An 18,770-nucleotide genomic window follows, 5' to 3' on the forward strand; every position below is an offset into this window, starting at 1 on the left:
AAAAAAAAAAACAGTTTTCACAGTTACACTTCTCATTCATTTATGACAACAGCTCTTTATATAAACATCTTCTGAAATGTTTTTGTTTAAGAAAGTAAAACGATGGTTCTATTAAAGCTTTCCTGCAGAAAAAAAATCATTGTTGGAACAAAAAAAAAGTATTAAGGAACTTTTCTTCTCTTCTTTTCATGTCTTTTCTGTCTCTCAATTCATCATTAAAAACGTTCCTGCACACTTCGAGTTTGTCACTTCCTTTTTCCATTTGGCTCAATCATAATCCTTTATGGAGGGCAAAGAGCATTGTTGATAAAGGGATGGTCAACAACCGCTCAGCTCTTTTTTACAGCCTAAACTTTGCTTTTCCACTCTGTGTTATTTTGTGATGGCCCAGTTTCCTGGCAACAGGCTGTGGGGAGTGAAGAGCTGAATGTGTTGCAATTCGGGATTTTTTTTATGTTTTTTGCATCAAGCTGTGGCAAAGATCAGCTTGGCTCGAGTGGAGCAGGGCGCAGTTTCCCAAAAACATTACAGAGTGTTAATCAGAACTGGAGTTTTGAGTATTTCATGTGATACTCACTTTACCTTATTGATGCTCTTTGTATGAAAATTGGACAGGCCAGAAAAAAATGTTTGGTAATGTTTTACTTGGATGGTCCATTTTATGACCTTATTGATGCTCAAATGAAATTTAACATAGATAAATCAACTGAATGTCTATTAAATGCAACTTAACCCTATGTTGAATGTAAATGATTTAAAATAGAACCTAACCCTAACCTTAATCATTAATCACCCCTATGATCCAACGCTACACCTAACCCTAAACTAAACTGTAAATCTAACCCTAAACCCAATGCTAAAATGTTAAGATTAGAGTTTGGGTTAAAGTAGGATGTATGGTTACATTCAACAGAGAATAATTTACTTTAACCTTTCAGTTCATTGCATTTAATAAACATGCAGCTGAATGTTAATTGAATGTCAGTTGTGCATCAATGAGGCCACCAAATGGACCATCCAAATAAAGTATTACCAAATATTCTTCTTTTTTGCTTTTGCTATTATCAGAAACAATTCTAATGTGCCAGAATCATCATTAATTTGATGGATCAACTACAGTACATTTAAAGAAATCTCTTTGCTTACATTAGTTTCACTTGGCAGTGCCAAAGTCATACTCTGAATTCATATGCTGTCCTGTAATCAACATATCAACATACATATCTCACTCGCTAATCATATTTCACTCATGACACATACATGTTTGCCTGTTTCATTATCAATTACAGTAATGTGAAAAAAAATCCAGATCACAAGAGTTGTACGTTTGCCAGCAGCTTTATTTTCAGAGACAGGTTTTTCCAACACAACAAAAGGTGTTATCGAGTTTCAGAAGTTATTTCAGATATTTCCTGGGTTCTGGAACCGGTTGTTTACTGTGAAACTATCAGCATTGACCCATGGGAACCGAGTGTTGGTGGATGTGCCTCAGAAAATAGTCTGCTCTGCTTATTTGACTGAGTGCACAGTGGTGGTGGTGGTGATGGTGGAAGAGCCACCTGCAAAAAAAGAAGACATAAAGGAATTAATAGTTTGATAAACAGAATTAAATTTCATTTAATGTACTGAATGATAATATATAATTGTATTCTTAAATTTGTGATGAATTGAAATGATTCAAAGTACCTGTGCCTGGAGTCCTAAGGAGGGAAGAAGAGAAGATACCAGTTAGAGATATGCTCATACCATACAAGCCAAAGGCAATGGGGATTTTATTGACTTTCTCATGAGCTAAGCGCTCAAATTACATGAACTGCCTTACCTGGACTCCTCCTTTTCCAGGAGGCTCCTGTAGGTGGCAATCTCCTGCTCCAGACGGCTCTTTATGTCCAGCAACATGGCGTAGTCACGGCCCTGCTGCTCAATGCTGGCCCGAACCTGGGCCAACTCTCCCTCCAGCATGTTGATCTGGTTCTGGTAACCTGTTAGCATGGAGCTGTAGCGAGCCTCGGTTTCTGCTAGCGTGTTCTCCAGTGCTGCTTTCTGTAAAAGACAGAAAAGGATAGGAATTGTTATGGTAACAGTTATGCACGACTGTACCAGTGTTTAACATGGTTTCCTTGACACTCTACTGGAATCTTGGATCGCTATGCACTGAAAAACAGCAGATAACCTTTTGGTGTTTGACAGTACTCTCATTTTTCATCAGCCCACCCAAGGTCTCAGATTCCCCATGACTCAAATGTGATCTACTGCTCTCACATACCAAAGGGATTGGTCATAACACTTATTTTGGGTCAGTTTTTTAGTGAATCTGTTCTAGGACTGTGTGTCAACTTCAGGCCAAGTCAAGCCTTGAACCAAAAACACTCCATGTGCAGAGTGATTAATTGACTAGAATTTAAAAAAAGGCCTATTCCTGAAAAACACAGTAACCGAAATTGGATTTTTTTTTAATTCAGTTGTGCTCTACCACACAGTTTAGCAGAAGTTAAAAAAAGGGTTTTTAAAAGAAGAATAATGCAGACAGACAGCTGCTTTATATTCCACCAAGGTAGTGCAAATCCACACCCAGGTGCCAGAACCCTTTTGAAGTTCTCCAGTACTACACTGACCTCACCCCAAGCCTTCTACACATTCCTTTTTCCCTGGACACTTCGTAAATCAGACGCGTAAAAAAGCCATGGTGTAATCCCCCATTCCCCCACCCATGTGCCTGGTTCTGATCAAATCCCCCTTTTTTCCCTTTCTCCTTTTATTGGACCCATTGAACCTCTTATGTAACCTCTTATCTTCTCACCATGCTGAGCTGAGACTGCAGTTCGATCTCCAGGCCTTGCAGTGTTCGTCTCAGGTCTGTGATCTCTGTCTTGGACGTCTGGATGGTCTCTGTGCTGATGGCCACCTCCTTGCTCAGTGCTGCCGACTGTAAAATATATGTAAGAAAGATTTATTTTAGAGCCAATACTCAAAAACAAAATCATGATAAACAATTTTGCTTTAGACTGCAAGAGTCTCACCTTGTCATTGAACCACGCCTCTTGGTCTCTGCGGTGCTTGTCTGTGATGGCTTCATACTGAGAGCGGATTTCCTCCAGAACCTTGTTCAGGTCCTGCTGAGGAGCGGCGTCGACCTCTACGTTCACGGTTCCAGTCAGATGAGATCTCAGAGCTGCCAGTTCCTACAGACAACAGAGATGAAGACATGAAGCCAGAAGGTGAAGACCTTTAACAGATGCATAGATTCTTGGTTTACTTCTTGTGTTTTCTAATGGAAAAAAATGAGAATGCTGGGTTGTGTAATTCCTCAACCATATAAGGACGGAGAATTTTTAGACTGGCATTTTTTTCCGTCTGCGCTCCGGCCAGATTCTTGAAAGAAGTTACTGCTTTTGGACTGGTCTACACAAGCATTTATCTCAAGCACAACCCCAAAAGAACGCTTGCCAATTTACGCAGTTCATGTGGACAATAAATCTCCTCTAACTTCACTGGTTATTCCACATCTGCTTTGGCCTACTTGTTTGGAAATGCTAAAAGATAGATGTTGCCTGCTTCAGGGAGCTGTGGCAGTTATGGCAAATCATAATAGGGATGATGATACTAATAATACCAACCTCCTGGTGGTTCTTCTTCAGGTAGGCCAGCTCATCCTGCAGGCCTTCGATCTGCATCTCCAGGTCAGCCTTGGTCAAGGTGGTCTGGTCCAGCAGGCGTCTCAGGTTGGCAATGTCAGCCTCCACAGACTGCCTCATCATCAATTCATGCTCAAACCTGGCCAAGCAAAAAAGGTTGAAAGCTGGTTAGTTTGTCAATGAATTAATGATATTTGTTTTTTTTAAGAAAGAAGAAGGAGTTGCAAGTAAGTTGCAATCACTTACTTTGTCTTGAAGTCATCAGCAGCCAACTTTGAGTTGTCAATCTGCAAGAGGATGTTGGCATTGCCAATGGTGGCATTCCTGATCTGGAACAGGGAGCGTTTTTGAATATTATTGACTGGGCAAACAGTGCAAAGTGTAGTATGTTTGATAAGGCTTAAGAACAGAGCTCCAGTTCATATTCAAAACATGATTCACTGAATTTAAAAGGAGAACTCTACCTTATCTTTCAGGTCATTGATGGTGGCCCAGTAGTGGCTGTAGTCTCTCTCAGCAGCTGGTCCCTTCTTCTCGTAGTACTCACGGATCTGCAGCTCCAGTTTGGCGTTGGCAGCCTCCAGTGAGCGCACCTTCTCCAGGTAGGAGGCCAGACGGTCGTTCAGATTCTGCATGGTGGCCTTCTCGTTCAGGTGCATGGTATCAGAGTCCAGGGCAGAAGACAGGTTGAAGCCACCTCCTCCACCCATTCCGCCACCGAATCCAGAACCCAGTCCACCGCCATAGCCGGAACCCAGTCCACCGCCGTAGCCGGAAGACACGGTCCTGGAGACAGCTGAGGAGATGCGGGGGCCTCCTCCAAAGGCACCACCGTAGACACTGTGGGCCTTGGGTGCGGAGGACAGAGAGCCTACATGCCGCTGGGTGACCATGGTGCTTCCACTGAAGCCAATGGGGCCACTGGTGTGTATACGCTGGCTTCTGTAAGACATGCTGGCAGACGTGTGGCTGAAGAAGGTGTGGCAAACAGGACTCTGGAGGAAACCGCTGCGGAGTTGCCCTGAACTCGAGTCTCCTGAAGTGTGCAGCTGTGTCCAGCTCTGGCCTTTTTATGTAGCCTGAACTGTGGGGCGGGTCCAGCTGAATCAGTGAGTGTGAAGGGGAGGGAGGACATGTGTGTGTGTGCCAAACGCTGCTGAAACCACCAACCGCCCCTGTGAGGAGAGTGCATTGGAATTTCTGAGTGTGTGAGGGAGTGAGTAAGTGTGTGTATGTGTGTGTGTCTCTTCATGCAGTGTCCTTAGAGTTTACAAAAGGGAGAGTACAATGTGAGCGCCCCACCAGGTTTACGACATACTAAGAGGGAATAAAGGTTTTGTGTGTGTGAGTGTGTAAGTATGTGAGTGTGTGCTTGTGTGTGTGTGTGTGCAGTTTTGCGTGAGTGCCAACTTACTTTGCTTTCTACAGTAGAAGTAGAAGGCAGACTTGTAATCAATGGATAGTACAGAGTCTATTTCTTAAAAGTGCTATTATTAATGTGGGGCTGTAAGATAAATTCTATTTTTTATCAATAATACAATGCAAGTTCTCCCTTTTTGGCTTTAAGCTTGAATCTCATATCACATTTTTTGTCCATACTGTACAATAATGTGCATATTGTATTTTCAAGTCTAGTTATTTAAACCCCTTTTTACTGTATTTTTGAATTAGGGTTTGTGTAAATATGATATTTTCATGATGTGCAGGGGACTTAAAGTGCATTAAAAGTGTGTTTGTGTGTGTATGCCATTATGTATTGACCTTAGAGTTTACAAAAGAGGGAATAGAAAAATATATATATATTTCCCCACCAGTTTACGACATGCTTATGGAGAAAAAAATAGTTTTTTGTATTTGTGTTAGTGTGTGTAGTTTTGCATTACTTACATGCTTACAACTCACATTGCTTTCTCACAAGCAGACTTGAAATCTGCAGATTGTACAGATGGTTTTCAGAAGTGCAAACAAATTGTATTTTTTACCAGTATCACATTATGAGTTTTCAAATAAACACATTAAAAGAGCTGCAAGAATGCCTTAAAAACAGCAAACTCAAATTGAATTACCTGTTTGCAGCAACAGAGGAAGCTCTTCACATTGTAGACTTTGCTCATGTGACATATGGTAGCAAGAAAAAGTATGTAAACCCTTTAGGATTACTTGAATTTCTGCATAAATTGGTTATTGAATCCTGGTGCTCTTTTGCAAACTTCAAACGTGCAGCAATGTTTTTTTTTTTTGGACAGCGGTGGCTTTTGCACACCTCAGGCGACTCTGTTTGTGGCGTGCTTGCAGAAACGCATCACTCTCCCATACAGCTTCTCCTTGTGCAAAGTGCGCTGTATTGTTGACCGATGCACAGTGACACCATCTGGAGGTGGTCTGTGGATTGTCCTTGACTGTTCTCACCATTCTTCTTCTCTGCCTTTCTGATATTTTTCTTGACACTTCTGGCCTTAACAAGAACTGTCCCTGTGGTCTTCCATTTCCTTACTATGTTCCTCACAGTGGAAACTGACAGGTTAAATCTCTGAGACCACTTTTTGTATCCTTCCCCTGAACAACTATGTTGAACAATCTTTGTTTTTAGATCATTTGAGAGTTGTTTTGATGAGCCCATGATGCCACTCTTCAGAGGAGATTCAAATAGCAGAACAACTTGCAATTGGCCACCTTAAATACCTTTTCTCATGATTGGATTCACCTGGCTATGAAGTTCAATATGAGGTTAACAAACCAATTTTGTGCTTCAGTAAGTCAGTAAAAAGTAGTTAGGAGTATTCAAATCAATAAAATGATAAGGGTGCCCATACTTTTGCACCGGTCAAATTTTGGTTTAATGCATATTGCACATTTCCTGTTAGTACAATAAACCTCATTTCAATCCTGAAATGTTACTGTGTCCATCAGTTATTAGATATATCAAACTGAAATGGCTGTTGCAAACACCCAAATATTTAGAACTAAAAATGATTAAGATTAATAGGGGTGCCCAACCTTTTTCATATGACTGTATGATACATATTGCCAAGCTGTTTTTAATACACAGACCTACAGTATTATTACATGTAGGCTTTAAGTAACTATTGTATTGTATTTTTCAATCATGCTTATGGTAAATATTATATTTTCATTATGTTTGTGAGTATATTAAAAAATCTGCTGCCACTTTAAGAAGACAAGCTGTTTCTCAGCATATTAAATTGAAGAAATCCATCTGTCTCCAGTACAGTACGTAGACTATATTTAACTTGGCATTGTGCTAATGCATTGGACACTCCAGGCAGATGCTTACATAAACTCAAAGCCCATTTGACTGAGGCAGAGTTTAAAAGATTTGTGCTTAATGTTTCTTCCCCTCCCTGTGCCTCTTTCTAATGGGAAGTTGAGTTTATATAATGCTAACAATCTCAGGGCTGGAAAGGAACATTCACTGACACACAATCTTTAACCCTGTTAAACCCTGTTACGTTCAGATGTAAGACACAGCAAAAATGTTCCAAGCTTCAAACTGACTTTAGTTTGATTGTGTTTAACAATGCAAAATAATTCAAAAGCTGTATAAATGTTAGAATTAGCTTAATTAATGGAAATATAAGATACAGGGCCTTGTTTAAGCGATCATTAAACAAGCAGTTGACTGTGCACCAAGCAGCTTGATTTAGGATATGTCAGTATATCTTTGGTACCGTGGGGACGCAAAACAATAAACCAAAGTCACTTGCCATACCCTTTAAGAGCCAGGTGAGCTTTGACTTTGGTGAATTGGTATTATAATGGTCCAGCACTTCTGTGCTTCTCAGCATAGAAGAAGAACTGACCTGTCGGTTCATGCTGTAAAGATGTTTAAGCAGGTAATTTATGGGAACAACAATGTTATTTTACTGTGTATTCTGTTTATTGTAGATGTAAAAGTTCGGTCTGCGCAGTGCTGTGAGTACTTGTGTGTGTGTAATGAGAGGGGTTGCATGCATGTTGAGTGCCTATGTAGCCAAGACAGCAATGAACGTCTGAATGTTGACTGTTGTCAGGGTTTTAGTCAGTTAGTGACACTTCTGTGTTTTCCATTGCCAAGATAGCAATACACCAGAAATTAACTGGGGGGTAACTAAAGTAAAGCAAAGCTAAGTAAACAAAACTGTAGTTCTTAAAAAAACATTTTCTTAGTAATTAGTAAATGATGCTAATAAATGCCAGCCAACAAAGCTACACTGAGGAATCCTAAGTGTTCCAGTAAGCTAGGGTTATATAAGCTAGCGGTTTGTCCCATGTAGCTTGTTTTAACACTGTAAATATGCAGGCTACAGTCAGATATACTCACTTTTGAACAGCAAAAGAGCTAGCGTTTAGTGCGGTTAGTGTCTAATGCTAATATTACTCCAGCCTCGGTGCTGGAGTACTGAACTGATACTCCTGTATAACGCTGCACTTCAGCGGAGTGGCTTAAATGAACTGGTAAAATTAATACATAAGGTGCAAAAAATACGGTAAACGGCAAACGAACATGGTGTGAAAATGTAGTGACTGTTGACAGGGTGTAAGAAAGCAATGAACACGGCAATGTGCCTTGCATAGGGTATACAAAATTGACAATTGCGTCTATTATGAACATAGAGTACATTAACATACAAACAAAATAAACGAGTCATTTTCCAAACACATGATTATTACTGCAGTTAAAAGCTAAGTTTTTATGTTCAAACAATGATTCAGTCATTTTTTTCTATATGTTTAAACACTAAAATTTAAATTGACCCACTTTATAACAGGAGGGTAAATCTGCCGTCCTGATTCAGATCCAAATTCTGCAATTATCATATGTTTAAAGTGTACAAAGGTTATTTTAAATAGCTTTTAAATACATTTTATATAAATAATAAAACACAACAGGCGGTAAGGGTTGCACAAGGTACTGCCTGAGTGCAGCTCTGTCTGATAAGGCCGCTTGAGATAAGGTAATAGGCACAGCCATGCAGTAAATGGGGCAGGACTTTGCATTGTTACATTAAGATACCATTGTAACTCACTGATAGTGTATATCATTAGTAAACTGGGTGTCTTCTCTTCGGATGAATAGCATCATTGATTTGCCTTTCAGTACTTCAAAGGGATTGTGATTGATGTAATTGCTGTTTCGGAGGTATTAACAGATGCAAAGAAATACAAAATAAATGCTGCCACTTGCATTTACAAATTGTTAAATTCAGTTTATGTTGAGGTAAGAAACAGATCATTAGTTCTGCCATTGTTTGCAATTGAAGATACACTGCATTACGACTGTAGGAGCGTTTATGATTTTCCCGTTCTTTATTCTCTCACAAAAAAGAAAAAGGAAAGGTACATGAAAGTCAACATACCAATCAAAGTACTTAATATAAAAAATCTAAATAAACAAATACATATTAAAAGATCTAAGTTTAATTTAATTATGTTGGATTCGTGTTGGATAGCAAGCAGTCAGTGTCTGTCGTTCAATCTCAGTTCAGATTCATCCTAAAGGTGATCCAACTGATTACTGTGGCACAAATCATGCTGGAATATAAAAAGGGCCTTCTCCAAACTTTGTCTACAAAGTTGAAATCATACATTTGTCCAAAAGATATAAGTATGCCAATGCATTAAGATTCCCTTAACTCTTATTAAGGGGCATAGGTCAACCCCTGAAAGCAACCCTGTAGCATTATCCCCCCTCCTCCAAACTTTACAGTTGGCACAGCACAGTCAGACAAATTATATTTCACCAAACCCAGACTCATTCATCAGACTGCCAGATAGAGACGTGTCATTAGTCATTAAACAGAACATGTTTCCACTGCTCCAGAGTCCAGTGGTGTTGTGCTTTACCACACCCCACCCAACACTTGGCATTGTGCTTGGTTGTTGCAAGGCTTGCCATGCCATGGGAAGCTACTGGTGCACATTTTTTTGTGCTGTTGTCGATGCTGAAGGTATATTAATTTTCAGCACTCTGTGACCCTGTTCTGTAACTTTACATGGTCTGATACTTCATGGATGTTTTGCTTTACACTTTTACTATTTTTTAACTATATCACTCATTATTACACAGTAAACGGTGGAATATCTAGGAGAGACAAAATAGTACAAACTGACTTGATGCAACAGTATCACCCTATTACAGTACCATTCTGGAATTCAGTGAGCTCTTTGGAACGACCTGTTCTTTTAGACATGCTTGTGAAACAGACTGTATGGTTAGATGCTTTATTTTATACAAAGACTGAATCAAACATGTGAATGCAACGGTTGAAAAGTGTGTCCCAACACTTTTGACCATATAGCGTAGCAGATTAGGAACACTGCATCGCACATACTCACCGGAAAGTCAAAACAAGCCTTGGTTGCCATGGTTACGGCCATGGAAAACTACAAACATTTTCTGTTTATGCAGCACTTTATCCATAATGCTCATGCTTACCTTCTTTTGTTGTCTCTGCACTCTTTGCACCATTGTTTTTTTTTTTCTATTTTACCTTGAAGTTTTGTAAGAAACAATCCCTATTCTTGTCTTTGACTTATTTTCCCCCTCTCCTTTCATTGTTCAATACTGTGGTATCTGAGTTGAAACAGAGTTCCAGATGTGACCCGGTGAGAGCGAGGGGGGAGTCAGGGCTGGCTGGAGGCCAGAGATGATCTCACATCCCCCCTGGAGGCATACATCCAGCCCCGCTTCTCCAAAAAAACAACCTCCAATAGCGCTGTTGAGAGACGCACTCTAGATTAGCCCTGTTCACACAGGCCACCACCCATGACTGACACAGAGAAACATACTCACATACTGAACAATAGACCAAAGGAGGCCTTGTGCACAAGCATACAATATAGGCTTTACATGCAGGAGAAGAAAACAAGACAGAAAATTCCAGAACAGATTTTAACAGAGCTTTATACAAACAGTAAGCATGTGCTGAATGAAAATACACTGATCTAGCTTTTTTTTTGCAGAGCATGTAGGAGTTGCTCATGCCCAATCTTTCCCATAATAGGTGTCACAGATGTGTAGCTTGTGCAGCAGTGTTAACAGCAACAAATATATAGTAAAAAAAAAATCATTTAGAGCATTTATTTGCAGAAAATGAGAAATGGCTGAAATAACATAAGATACAGAGCTTTTAGACCTCAAAAAAGTTTAAGAGTTCAGAAATTAATATTTGGTGGAATAACCCTGTTTTTTAATCACAGTTTTCATGCATCTTGGCATGTTCTTCTCCACCAGTCTTACACACTGCTTTTGGATATTTTTATGCCACTCCTGGTGCAAAAATTGAAGCAGTTCAGCTTGGTTTGATGGCTCATTATCATTCATCTTCCTCTTGATTATATTACAGAGGTTTTCAATTTGGTAAAATCAAATTGAAAGGAAAAAAAGAAAAAAAAATCCTGCCACACGCCTTAAGTAGCACCATACAGGAAGTGTTGTGATGTCACCTCCTGCTATTTTGGAGGGAAATCCGTCAATAAAAGTCCCTCCAAACAAACACAATAGTTTCTGCTATTGAGTGAAGACATGGATGGGACCCACCGCAGCAAACAGTCACAGGTCAGTTTGTTTCTCTTCAAGCACAGATTAGTTTGGTAAATTTGTTTGCTAAAGCACATCCGAATGAAGTTCTGGCCAATAAAATACCAAATATTCAAACATAATCTATTATATTAATTCTTATTACATTTTTCTTTTCCTGCAGGTTTTACTCTCTGTGTTGGTGGTCACAAAACTGTCCATCAACCAATTAACAGTTGTGCATTTAAAGTGTCCCTTTTAAATTACAATGTCCGTATTTAGAAATTGTGGCAGAAAATAGCTTTGTCACAGAGGTAAAAGATGTCATAAAAAGGTGGGTTTGTGTCTCTGTTTAACATAAAGAAAGATTTAAAACAAAGTTTAAAGTATAAGAATGCAAACCACAAAATTGGACAGGTCCATTGTTTTCAATGATATCCTCCCTGTTTCCTGTTGAAACTCTTTGATAGCTCATGTGATGCTGACAAAGTGGAAACCGAAGCTTTGCGGGAAGCATTGCTCTCTTGCACATGCATGTCAATTTAGGAGCCTGAACTATTCAAACTGATGTCAAAATGAACAGTTAAAATTAAAATGATTGTGTGAAGTGAAAGTGTTTTGTGATTAGATTTTAACTACTGTGTAAAAGTTGCCTTAGTAATCAGAACTATCCATTGGATTGCATTTATTATAATTTGATACTGGTTATATCTCAATTCCATCAGATGTATTAAAGTTTTGTACAAGGTTTTCAGTTTTTTTTTTTTTTTCATTGTGTTGTACATTGACTTCTATTGAAAGTTAGGAAGGTTTAAAACATCTCATGTAACTTTAGAGATAAAATAAAGTGAGACAATATATTACTTTAAAAATGTGTTTTCAAAAACTCTTTAAAGTTTAAGGGTCCTATTTTAGCAATCTATAGGTGAGCTGTCACCAATGCACCATGCAGTGGTTAAAAAAAGTACACTTTGCACAAGGATTGCAAATGGACTGTTTGTGGGGTGTACAGTAGCATTGAAAATGGCAACCTGCCTTGCACAGGGTGTAAAATGGGGTCTTAACTCTGATCCAAAACAAGAAAATTTACTTCAGAATCTAACGTCAAAACAGTGAGTGTGTGTGTATATGGTTACACCCACTACTAGTTCAACTTATCATGTGTAGAGATGCTGATTATTAGAAATGAACCCAATATTTAGCACACATAATATTGTTATGGCTGCCAATTCTCACACATTGACCATGAGACTCGCACAGTTATTTCTAATCTTACACTCTCATGCCAGACTAGGTGTTTCTCACACATTCCTAATGGCCCCTCCCCTCATTCCTTTCCAAAACAACCTCCGGATGAATATTACTACTGATAAAGTTTCTTAAAGCTGTCACTCGGAAATCCGATCAGAGTGGAAAGCCACAGCAGCCGCGTGAGAGACTGGTTAGTGAGTAAAGAGTTTGGAGTAATAAAGTCAAAATAATGTAATGTGATTTTAAACAAGTGATGCTAACAGGTGATTGTACTTATGATTTGGTTCAAAAGCAGCATCCACAAAGGAGCTTGAGTCTTTGATGAGCAAAGCCGGGTAGATATATTTATTTAAATGTTTTAAAACAATGTTCCTCAAAGAACGATCAGAAAAGATATGCATATTTCACTTTCTACGTTGTTAATACTAATAAACGATTCATAGAATTGGGATGAATTTCAGTGCATGAAGGGCAAGGGTACAAGCTTAAGCTTAACACCGGTGATCTCCAATCCTGCAGATGGCACTGCATCAAGAACCTTCATTCAACAATATGATAACATTGTGGGTAGGGTTTTTTTTTGCACTACAATACAATAGTTACAATACATTCACAAAAGCCACAGAAAACAGTTTAGGGTTTACCATGTCCCGAAATGGCATTGACTTCTTGACACGCAAATGCATCTGGGATGGATGCTCATTATCAACTAATTAGTATTTCAAATCTTTTCTTGCAAGAAATGAATGTTGTGTGCTCCCCATCATAAATGAAAAGGACCATCCAGATGGTTATCAGTCCCTTTACTGTTGCACAATCTAATGTTTACTGGGAGAACGGGACAAAACCTGATTTAACACCTGAAACACTTCATCAATTGGTTTCCCAAACTCCCATCTTTTAAGCATTACAAAATGCTAATTTTAATTACTGTCCCAACTTCTTTTTTGATTTTTTTTGCAAGCCTGAAGTAAAGGAACGGATGTATATTAACAAATGAAATTAAGTTGACCAGACAACATATTTGCAGTTCCATACTGTTTCAACTTTTCTTAAATAGGGAGTTTATCTCTACATTTGTACAAACAACAAAAATTAATGTTAATACAGTGACTGAAATACTTTTGCTACAGCTTACTGTCATAAACCTGTATAGTGGTTTGGGTTCAACTGGGACAACCAATGTTCTTAACAAGTTGTAAGAGTTGCATGGGAAAAAAAATGGCATAATACAGTTATTTTACTAAAACATGAGCTCAAGCTGAACTTAATTCTGCCTTTGTCTGCACTGCATTAGTGTGTTAGGCTCGCACATGACTCACTGTGCAAACATCACTCCACCCCTCTATACTTTCGCCCGTGTAGAGGTGTGCTGTGCAGCGGCTGAAAAACAGTGATAAGGGCTCTTCAGGCATGGGCCGCAGTCTTGTGTGTTAAACTGGCAGTTTTGTCCGATGAGAGAGTTGTCGGGGACGAGCCTGTGCAAGGCTGGAAACACTGTTCCCATGGTTGCAGCAAATCGTACTGACCACACCCTTTACTACTCTAAATCTCGGCTTTGTCTGAAAGTACAAAAATAAAAATGACTCCTCTCTACAAATGCATCAATACAAAAGCCAGAGAGCCTTATGTTAGGGTGCAGCACATACAACCAACTAAAAAAGGCAGCTACTAAAAAAGTTGCATCCATAAGAAGGTGTCATATTGCATCCTGTTTAAACTGAAACTGAAGGTTAAATGCAACAATAAATGATACAAAAATAAATAGGCATGATATGGGCTGGTAGCTCGTATTATTTGAACAACACATGCAGAAATAGTGTGTAAATCTTGTGTAACACAGCATGCAAGAAGTCTCTGTGTGGAGTCGTAGAGGTTCCTAATGGTGTCCTGAGATAATCCATTCAATGCAACTTGAATATGAAAAGTAGTTTTTTTTATTTAAAACAAACTATTGAGATTTCAGAAAAGACAGGGCCACTGAGAGCAATTGCGTCACCGAGAAACTGTGTGTTTCTTTATTGAGAATATAATGGCACATTCAATCTACAGTCCAAAGAAAAAAACACTTAAACAAACTTAATTCAACCATGAACAGTGGTTCCACTTAACTGACTTAACTTTTGTTGTCTTATCATGAAATACAATTTTTCGGAAAATGCAATCCTATTTGAAATTAAAATGAAGGTTAAAAGCAACCAAAAATGCTAAAAAAAAAAAAAAAAATGAAAAATAGGTCTGGTGTTGGCTGGTAAGTCTTGGTCATATTATTTTTTTAACTACACATACAGAAGTAAATCTGTGTGTAAATCTTGTGTAACACAGCATGCCAGAAGTCTCAGTATGAAGTCGTAGAGGTTCCTAATGGTGCCCTGCAGTAATCCATCCAATGCAACTTTAAACATTAAACATTCAAATAAAAAAATGTCAAAGCAAGCTAAATAGATATATATGTGGCCATGCTTTGTCCTGTTGGCATAGCACACTGGAGTGTGCATTAAAAAAAGACAGGGCTACTGGTTGCAGGACCTTATTAACATAATATTGGGCTGTCAAAGTTCATGTAATGACCAAGATCGAAGACCAAAGGTTCCAAATCTGGCATTTGTATGAAATTACACCCTTACCGTGACACCAGGCCTTGTGTTTGTGTGAACTGTAACAATTAACCATGGATGGCAGTCTCGTAACTGAAGATGACCTGCTGTCATTCTGAGTCACTCCATGACAGTCTGGCACGACTACCCACAAAGTTTTATTCCTGTTGGTGGATTCATTCTGGGTGCATCTGTTTTTTGATTATGAGTTCATAGTCAAAAAGGCAGGGATTAGTTAAATTATACTTAATTCTAATGATCATCTTTATATGCAGTCTGTTTAGATGACAGACCAGCTCTATCCTTTATCATCCCAGAAAACCAGGCTACAACAAAGCTGCTCTAAAATCCCAGCTTCTAAAGGAGTGACGCCAAGGCAAACACAACCATAACATTAATTATTCCTGTTTTTGTCCAAATGGAACAAAGGTAACAGTAAATGGCAGAACTGGCTCGGTGTGCTTCCTGAGTGCTGGGCTTTATTTTCCTCTTCACTGTTAAGAGGGTGGGCAAGGCCATGCAAGATGTGGTTTGAGATGGAGGGCAATTGTGTTGCAGAGAAACTGTGTGTGTTTTTATAGAGCAAATAATGACACATTCAACCTAGACTTCAAAGAAATAACATATTAAACAAACTTAATTTAAACATGAACGGTAATTCTACTTAGCTGAATTGTTCTGTTGTTTTCCTAACATGAAACATTTTTTTGCGAAGTACCCTGTAAAAAATGATGTGCTAGTTTTACATAAAAACAAGCTTTTTTTTTGCAAGCTTGATTTTAAGTGTAACCCACTAATCTTTTTGGTAATTTATACTAAAAATCCTGACATAATTTAATAATATGCTTGCTTAAATGTTGCACTATGTGTTTAGGTTGTTTGGTAGAACAAAAATAAATAAGTTAAATCATCTTCTCTTTTAGTTGTAATAACTTAATGTTTTAAGTTATGCTAACTCAAATTTCCATAGCTAATTACAAAAACAAACAAAAAAAACTGAGAAAACCAGCTAAGCAAATTCAACCTATCCTGTCTTACATTCTAACAAAAAAAAGCTAAATCAACTTCCCCTTTTTATTTGTAATACCTTAATGTTTTAAGTTATGCTAACTCCAGATTCCATTGCCTATTACTAAAAACCGGTTGCCTTCAAAAAGTCAAATTTAAAAGAAAATTCAACTCATCGTGTCTTACAGTTTTTTTTATTAATCAACTTCCCTTTTAGTTGTAATAACTTAATGTTTTAAGTTATGCAAACTCAAGTTTTCATTGCCCATTACTAAAAAAATATGAGGAAACTGGTTGCCTTAAACAAGTTATGTAAATTCAACTTATCCTGTCTTACAGTATAACAAAAAAAGTGACTTCCCTTTTAATTGTAATAACTTGATGTTTTAAGTTATGCTAACTTTTGCTAAAGTTTTCATTGCCCATTACCTAACTAACTTTTTTTTAAGTCAAATTATTTTTATTTGTTTACCCTACTAAACTGAAATTGGTTTATTGAGTTAATGCTGTAGTATTTACATAGCCTAATTTTTAACAATTACAATTTGCACAAATGCTGACAGCATTTTAGTACATGATTGCTCACTGCGTACTGCATTTGGTCAGCAGACACACTCAGCATCAGAGTAAATTGTAACTTGTTCTTACAGCCTACAACACTAACACCAGGCAAGTACAATGTAAAATGAATGACAAGTAACCAGAGAGGGGAACGTAATCTGGGGGAAAGGACTACACAGTAATGGGAGCTTATGGGGGGTGGATACACACCTGATATGCAAATAGATAGGAACCAGTTTACTTTTTTTTTTTTTACTCAAGATTGTACCACCAAAATATAAGGCACATAAATTCATAAGCCAACCCTGGAAAGTCACTCTCAATCCCCAAACCATCAGTGACCAATGACATTAATTGTGGGCGGTACCATGCCAGATCATACCTTGTGTGCAGCAAATTGTCCAAATGTAAAACCAACAGCCACTCAGAACTAAGTTCATGGTGTTTTACATACTAACACACTAGCATTAATGTGCTTTTAACAGTGTCCAGGTACATTTCATTCATCAAAAGTGTGAAAAGCTTAGTGTATAAGATCACACTACATGAACAACACATGCCCAGTCTTTCTTGAATACTTCAGAAGTGCCATTTTGGACTATGTTCAACATTTGGAATTCATATATCAGGAAAGATTTTTCAAAATACCAGAGCCTTGGCAACTAACCTCTGACCATAAAGTTACAAAACACATCCACACACACACGGTACTAATGAGTGCCTGTACACTTGTGCTGAGTTTGGAAATGCGTCACACTTCAGTGTGCACTGAGGCAAAACCATAAACCACAAGTGTGAACGTCGATACAGGCCTCTATTGTGCACCAGGTCAGTAGGGTTCTCCTGAAGTCACTTTATAGATGTACAGCATTTTCCTAAAACAGCGGTGTCCATTCTTATGCACCATGCTGCACCAGGGCTGCAGACTGGCTACAGGGGTTGCGGAACGCAGAATGCAAACAATATGAATGGAAAAAACAATAATAATAATGAGGAATCATATAAATAAAATACGATAAAAAATAATATGCAATGTATTGTGCCATGAAGAAATATTATAGATTTATTTTGTTTTTGCATTTTTTTTTGCATTTAGATGGTTACATAAATTAGAGGAAAAATCTATCCAAACAAACCTGGCCCTATGTGGAAAACAAATTGTGTGTCCTGGTTTACACACATGAAAATATGGTCACCCTAATCTATAGATGCTGACCAAAAAGAACACAATGCCCCATCTCACATTTGGCAAAAACACCTTGATGATCCCCAGGACGTTGGGAAAATATTCTACGGAATGATGACACAAAAGTGGTTACATCTGGCATAAAACTAACACAAAAGAACATCACACTGAAAGTTGCAGGAAAATTGCAGGAATTAAGGGGAACCATGAATTCTGCTGTTTACCAGAAAATTCTGAAGTTTTGAATTCCATCCATCAGTTTGTGACTTTAAGCTCAGGCATAATTGAGATTCTTTGGCGTGATCTTAAAAAGGCTGTTCATGTTTAAAACCCTCCACTGTGGCTGAATTAAAACAATTCTGTAAAGAAGAGTGAGCCAAAATTCCTCCAGAGCTGCCTGACTGCAGTTGTTGCTGCTGGGTGGCCCAATCAGTTATTAGGTTTAGGGAGAAAACACCTTTTCACACAGAAAAATGTATGAAAAAAAGCAAAAGCTAATACTTTTTCACAGCACTGTATAAATGAATATGTGTAATAAATGACATTATTTTACACAAATACGTGAATAAAACTTGAAAACACATTTTAAACAACAACAGCAACATACCAAGAATATGAAGATTATAACAAAAAAAAACACTTGCAGGCTGAAGGGCGGTGGTTAGAGTTTCATGTAACACCAGTAAGCAAAGCTTCAGAGTTTCCTGTAGTGAATTCCAGCTCACTGGTGCACTGTAGCTAAAAGCAGATCTTCACAGTTCAGTAAGAACTCCTGGCAAATTGAAGAGTAATTCAATCACTGGAACAAGGTTTATTTACATGGAGCATTGTTGTGATGAACAGTGGAACACGGCCAGCAAGTGGTTTACAGATAAAAGGAAGGTACTTCTATCTAGTGATGTATTCACAATCTTTTTCTGTGCCAAATGATTGTTGATTATAAAAAGTATTTTTTTTATTAATTTTGTTTTTTTTAATGACTAAATGAGTTTAAAAAACAGATTATAAAGAAT

The 18,770-nt window shown here is 38.1% G+C and overlaps 1 protein-coding gene across 1 annotated transcript; it reads right to left on the minus strand.

The window, feature by feature from the left end:
- Positions 1-1,319: 1,319 nt before the first annotated feature.
- krt94 (keratin 94) lies at positions 1,320-4,690 on the minus strand. Its single transcript, XM_007243325.4, has 8 exons — positions 4,100-4,690; positions 3,882-3,964; positions 3,618-3,774; positions 3,021-3,182; positions 2,801-2,926; positions 1,823-2,043; positions 1,687-1,700; positions 1,320-1,559 (listed from the first exon to the last, which is right to left on the minus strand). Exons 1-8 carry the CDS (start codon positions 4,586-4,588, stop codon positions 1,510-1,512), a joined length of 1,302 nt encoding a protein of 433 aa, XP_007243387.1. The 5' UTR covers positions 4,589-4,690; the 3' UTR covers positions 1,320-1,509.
- Positions 4,691-18,770: the final 14,080 nt, after the last annotated feature.

Source organism: Astyanax mexicanus, chromosome 16 (genome assembly GCF_023375975.1).
Source record: "Astyanax mexicanus isolate ESR-SI-001 chromosome 16, AstMex3_surface, whole genome shotgun sequence".
NCBI lineage: Eukaryota > Metazoa > Chordata > Actinopteri > Characiformes > Acestrorhamphidae > Astyanax > Astyanax mexicanus.